The 6000-nt window shown below is 40.1% G+C and overlaps 1 protein-coding gene across 5 annotated transcripts in view; it reads left to right on the top strand.

Moving 5' to 3' along the window:
• The first annotated feature begins 956 nt into the window (after positions 1-956).
• The window catches only part of AMN (amnion associated transmembrane protein), an 80734-nt gene continuing 75690 nt past the window's right edge, over positions 957-6000 (top strand). For all 5 annotated transcript variants that reach the window (XR_001626666.2, XR_457623.3, XM_007473530.3 and 2 more), the window contains exon 1: positions 957-1071. Coding sequence is in view for 3 of the 5 variants with exons in the window: in XM_007473530.3 (XP_007473592.1) it covers positions 1023-1071 (49 nt within the window). In the remaining 2 variants the exon portion in view is untranslated. The remainder of the gene's footprint in view (positions 1072-6000) is intronic.

The following is a 6000-nucleotide window of genomic DNA, read 5'->3' as shown; positions in this document are numbered from 1 at the left end:
TTTCCTCCCAACTTATCTGTGAAATGATGCAAGTATTATTATCTCATTTTACAGATGGGGAAACCAAAGCTCATGAGTAAAGTGACTAGGCCAAGGTCATGCAGGTACTTAGATTTGAGCCTGACACCAAATTCAGTGCTTTTTCTACTCAACCACACTTTGGCCTAACCACAAATCATATAATCAAAGAATCATGTGTGTGAGGAATAAATAGTATATCTGGAACAATAATCCCTGCCTGGTTGGCAAAATCGTGAGGATGGATTCAGAGAATAGATGTAAAAGTACTCTGCAAATGCAAGAGATTATTGTGATTGTTGCTCCCACTGCTGTTATTTTGGGACTTTGAGCCTGAGCTCAAATTTCAGAGGCAGCTATTTGATACAATGGATAAAGCACTGGGTTTAGTCAGGAAGACCTCAATTCAAATCCTGCCTCAGATACTTATTAGCTGTTGTGACCCTGGGGAGGCACTTAACCTCGGTGGGACTCAACTTTCTCATCTTTAAAATAGAGATAATACATCACCTCCCTCCCAGAGCTAGTGTGAAGGTCAAATGAGATAACATGTAAAATGTGAAAGTATCATACCAATGGTAATTGTTTTCTTCATCATCACCATCATCATCAACTTCATTATCATTTCATCAGTGTAGTAAATCCCCAGGGAGGAATTATCTTCAACACCTACTCTGGAGCTTTAGACAGTGTTATGGAGTGACTTAGAAGCAGCAGCATTTGAATTGAGGTCTTCCCACCTCTGACATTTTCCTTTTCCTTCCTTCAGGGAGCCAAGGCAGACCCAGTGGGAATGAAGGGAGAAGGACTTGCCCTCAGAGCTTGGCCGGAGCCTGAGCTGGTCAATGTGTAACTGTGGCTGAAGATCTTCTGATTGCTCCCTGGTATCTTTAAGGTATTCCTTCCTGGGTCAGATCACATGGGCCAGAGGAGCTGGGGGAGTCCAAAGTCTGGGAAGGCTCACAGGAGTGGAAAACAGCCTCGGAGCCTTGGGAGTGTGTACAATGGAAGGCTGGCATTCCCCCATCATTCTGCTCTGTCTCTTGTTCTGCGGTAGGTTGATTGGGCTGGGACTCAGAAAACATGAGATTGGGAGCCAGGAGACCCAGGTCTGGGCAAAATTCCCTAAATGTAGGAGCTGAGAGAGGCTGGGAGAACTGGGTGGGGTAATAAAGGCTAGAGTCGTACGGCTGCAACTAATCTGATGAGGGTGGTAAATGAGCAGTGTGGCAGAAAGCTATAGACCACTCAGATCAGAGACATGCTACGTTTTCCAAGAAGGATAATGATAACTGTTGTCTTATAGCATTTTAAGGTATATAAAGCACTTTTCTCTTGATTTCTGTGATAGAATGGCAAGACCAGTGGACTTGGAGTCAAAAAATTTGGGTTCAAATACTAGACCCGCTATTGTGTGACCTTGGGCAAGTCCCTGCCTCTGAAATTCACTTTCCTTATCTATAAAATAGTGGGGAGAAGAGAAAAGAGGGAAGAGGTTTAGACTGTTCAAATCAACATACATTTATTATGCATAGTCCTTATTCACAAGGAAGACACAAAATGAACACTAGTAAGCAAATAAACAAAGTTATTTTATGAGAGGGAGAGAGAAAAACTAGGTGTAGACCAAAGTCTCATACTATAAATCAAGATAGTCTATGTGACTTAGACATAAAGGGTGGCATCATAAACAAATTAGAAGAGCAATGAAGATCTAATGATAGAGGAGCTGTCTCTATCTACTGGTAGATCTAATGATAAAGGAAAAGCTCATGACCCAAGCAAGAGAAAGGATCACAGAAGGAAAAATGGACAAATGTGATTACATAAAATAAAAAGTTTTTGTGCAAACAAAACCAATGCAGCTAAAATTAGAAGTGAAGCAGGTAAATGGAGGGAAAATCTTTTTAGCAAATTTCTCTAATAAAGATCTTATTTCAGTAAGGAACCTATTATAATGTATGAGAATAAGAGTCATTCCTTTATTAACAATAAAGAATATGAATGGCAGTTTTTCAGAGAAAGAAACCCAAGATATCAATTGCCATATTAAAAAAAAAGTTCTAAATCACCAATACTTCTAAAAATGAACATTAAAATAATGATACTGTAAAGATAGTAATTGAAAGACTTAAATCATGATGAAATTTGATAGAAAGACTACAGAATAAGACTTTTTGTCATAATCAATGCAGGAATTTAGTTTTGCTTGTTTATAGGTATTTGGAACAAGGGTATAGTTTTTCTTTTTTTCTCAATGGTGGGAAGAAGTGAGGGAGAGGGTGGATTTTTGCTCATTTTAAAAAATTAATTTTTAAAAGAGTCAATTTCAAAAGGATAAAGGAATTGCTATGAAGCAATGAGATCTTGGACATGGTTAATGAGTATAACTTTGTAGTGAACCCAGTTGCATAACTTTTTCCAAGAGCATTCAGTAGCCCATGAATAGGAATAGAGAAGACAGATGGAAAAGATAGTTTAGGCTTGTAGTTTGTCAAGAGTGGGGGAATTGGTAAGACTGAATGGGGATTGTGGGGTCAAGAAGAGCTTATACAGCTGAACTAGTTAAACAAAGGAACAAGATTATGATGAGAAGGAAGTGAGATTCCAGGAGATGATGGCCTGGGAATTCAGGGTAGAATGGAAGGTCTGAAAATCATAGGGGAGATTAAGAAGATATTTAGGAGGAGTTAGACAGCTGGAGATATTGAAAGATTTTTGTCAGAGAGAAGAAATTTGGAATTCTGACCCACGGCGGGAGAACAGTTATAGATTCTCTATCTGTAGTATGGTCATGTTGAGATGGAGAATATGGGAGTTCAGGAGGCTGATGAACTGAAAAACAAGAGGATCAAATTTATATACTAAAGTTGCCAAATGTGAGGACAGGGGTTTAGGTTTCAGGCACTGAACTCCTTGATAAGGAAGGGACAATGTCCTGGAAACTAGTAAAATGACTGGGCCAACAAATTGAAACAGATGACAAATGTGGATAGAATGAAATGGGAATTAATGAATGAATGTCAAAGCATTTTGTTGTTATTTTTCAGTGGTGTTTCATTCTTTGTGGTTCTATTTGGGGGCTTGGGGGCAGAGATCCTGGAGTGGTTTGCCATTTCCTTCTCCAGATCATTTGACAGATGAGGAAACTGAGGCAAACATGGTTAAATGAGTTGCCCAGGGTCACACAACTAGTAAGTGTCTACAGTCAGATTTGAACGCAGGAAGATGAGTCTTCCTTACTCCAAGTCCAGTACTCTATCCACTCTGCCACTCAGCTGCTCTGAAAGAAAACAATAACAGCATTTATTGAGTGCTTACTATGTGCCAGGCATTGTACTAAGAAACAAATACAAGAATGAAAGACAGTCATTGACCTCGAGGAGCTTACAGTCTAATAGGGGAAGAAAACATCAGGAAAGAAGAGGTGCCCAGATAGGGATATTTTGGTCAGAGGGTCAAGAGGAAGCACTGATTAAAGTCATAAGGCAATTGATTGATGCTTTCTTTCCAGAAATGCCTGTTGATATCATAACTATTCAGGGGCAACTAGGTAGCTCAGTGAATTGAGAGCCAGGACTAGAATCAGGAGACCCTGGGTTCAAATCTAGCCTCAGACACTTCCTAGCTGTGTGACCCTGGGCAACTCACTTAATCCCCATTGCCTAGCCCTTACCACACTTTTGCTTTGGAACTGATGCACAGTATTGATTCAAAGATGGAAGTTTAAGGCTTTTAACTATATATAATTGCTGATCTCAGAAGATGATGTGGAAAGAGGAGTGGGGAGAATTCATATCTATAGCTTGGCATGAAGAAGAAGGTATAGTAGTTCCGGGAACTATTCAACAGCCCAGAGTTCTAGGAAAGTGAGCTTTGAGCTCTTCAAAGGAAGAGAAATTACCAAATAATGATGGTAAAGGAACGGGAACAAGGAATATGTCTAACTTCTCCCAGCCTAGCACATCAGGAACTTATAGGAAGAAGCACCTAGTCCTGGAGAACATGGTCAAGGATGCTGTGTTTTATGTGGAGAGCCAAGTTTTCATTAATGCAAGGAGATGGGAGGGGAATATGAAATGTGGAGGAGTAGGACTGCTAGGGTATGGACAGGGATGAAAGCATACACAGAAGTATGAAGATTTTCACCTCAGCCACTGTTGACTCTGAATCACAGAAATGGGAAGAGGGGGCAAGAACAGGGACCATGTCCACCACTGCATGGGCAACGGCTCAACCCTCCATGTGTCTATGATAACCCAGTGTCAATCCCAGAGGTTTCGGTTCTGAGATCCTAAGAGCAGAGGAAGACAGATTAAGCATCTCCAGAAAAGACCTGAAATCACATTCCAGGAGATACTCTGCTTTGGTTCCAAGCACTCAGCTTCTAATTTCCCAGAAATGCCCGACCCCAGCCCTCTCACCACCCTGTCCTTTGATATGCTTGGGTTCAGATCTGTGATGACTTTGGTGGATAGACGAAATACATCTTTTCAGAGAGGAATTGCTATGGCAAAGATAGACCTTTATTTGATGCAGGTTCCTTGTTGCCACCCCTACCCAAGGGACCCTGAGGCTGAGGTGTGAAATGGCTTAAAGGTCCCTTCCCAAAGGGTCCTCTGGCCTCTTCTTTAAATATTCACAGGTAGAGAGAACTCCAGAGGTCGAACTTGTACATGAGCAAGACTCTGCTCTACAACATTCTTAATAAGGGGCTAGCTGATTTCTGCTTGATGATTTCAATTTTGAAAAACTTGCTACCTTGTGGAAGCCAGATCTTTATACTTTTATACAACTCTAAGGGTTTGGAGAATTTTTCTTGGGCAATTCTTGTTGCAACTAAATAGTGCAGTGGGTAGAGTGCTGGGCCATGAGGACCTGAATCCTAATCCAGCCTTTTAGATACTTCCTAGCTGTGGAATCCTGGGTAAGTTGTTTGACCTATTTGCCTCAGTTTCCTCAACTGTAGAATGGGATTGTAGTTGTAAGAATCAAATAAGAAAGTATTTGTAAAGCATTTAGTACAGGGCCTGACACATAGTAAGTGCTTAATAAATGCTTCTTCCCTTCTTCTCATGTCTCCTCCCTAATAAAATGAACCAGAGTATACTTTGAAGATATAGTCTATCTTATTGCCCCCCACCCAGATAATATAGGGACTTCAGTCCTTAATACCTCCCCAGGGTATGCTCACCAACTCACCTTATAAGGATCTAAGTTCACAAGGCTTAGTGTTCAGATCAGAGCCCAAAGAAAACAGTAATACCTGATTCAATCACTTATGCATAGGTATCAAAATCATAGCCTGTAGCTGCATGCTGCCCATAACTCCCAAGTGAAGTCAACTAGATTAAAATGTAATTGGAATATAGAGGTATGTTTTACATGACAATATATATATATATATAATCCAGATCAAATTACTTACTATCTCTGAAAGTGGGGAGAGGAGACAATTTGGATCTTATAATTTCAGAAAATGCATGTTGAACATTGTTATTACATATAACTAGGAAAATAAAATATCTTTGAATTTTTAAAAATTGTAATTGGAAACAGCTAGATGGCTCAGTGGATCGAAAGCTAGGCCTGGAGATGTTAGGTCCTGGTTTCAAATTTGACCTCCTCAAATACTTCCTAAATGTATGATCCTGGGCAAGTCACTTAACCCCTATTGCCTAGTCCTTACCATTCTTCTGCTTTGGAACCAATATACAGTATTGATTCTAAGATGGAAGGAAAGAGTTTAAGAAAATGTAATTGGGAAATATTTAGCAAAATAATAAAAAGATAATTCAACATAAATAATATTAATTTGTGGTGGTTTTTTAAGTCAACATGTAGCTTGCAGGGATGAGTTGGACATCATTAGCTTATAGTACAGCAACAATTTGGGTTGCTCCTTTGTGTTGCTATTTCATTCCATTGCCTCTCTGCAGCACACAAGCTCTCCCTGCCACCCCTTCCCCTCATCCCCCACCC

This window comes from Monodelphis domestica, chromosome 1 (genome assembly GCF_027887165.1).
Source record: "Monodelphis domestica isolate mMonDom1 chromosome 1, mMonDom1.pri, whole genome shotgun sequence".
Classification (NCBI taxonomy): domain Eukaryota; kingdom Metazoa; phylum Chordata; class Mammalia; order Didelphimorphia; family Didelphidae; genus Monodelphis; species Monodelphis domestica.
Note: the sequence above shows the minus strand (reverse complement) of the source record. Positions and strands in the feature narration are given on the sequence as shown.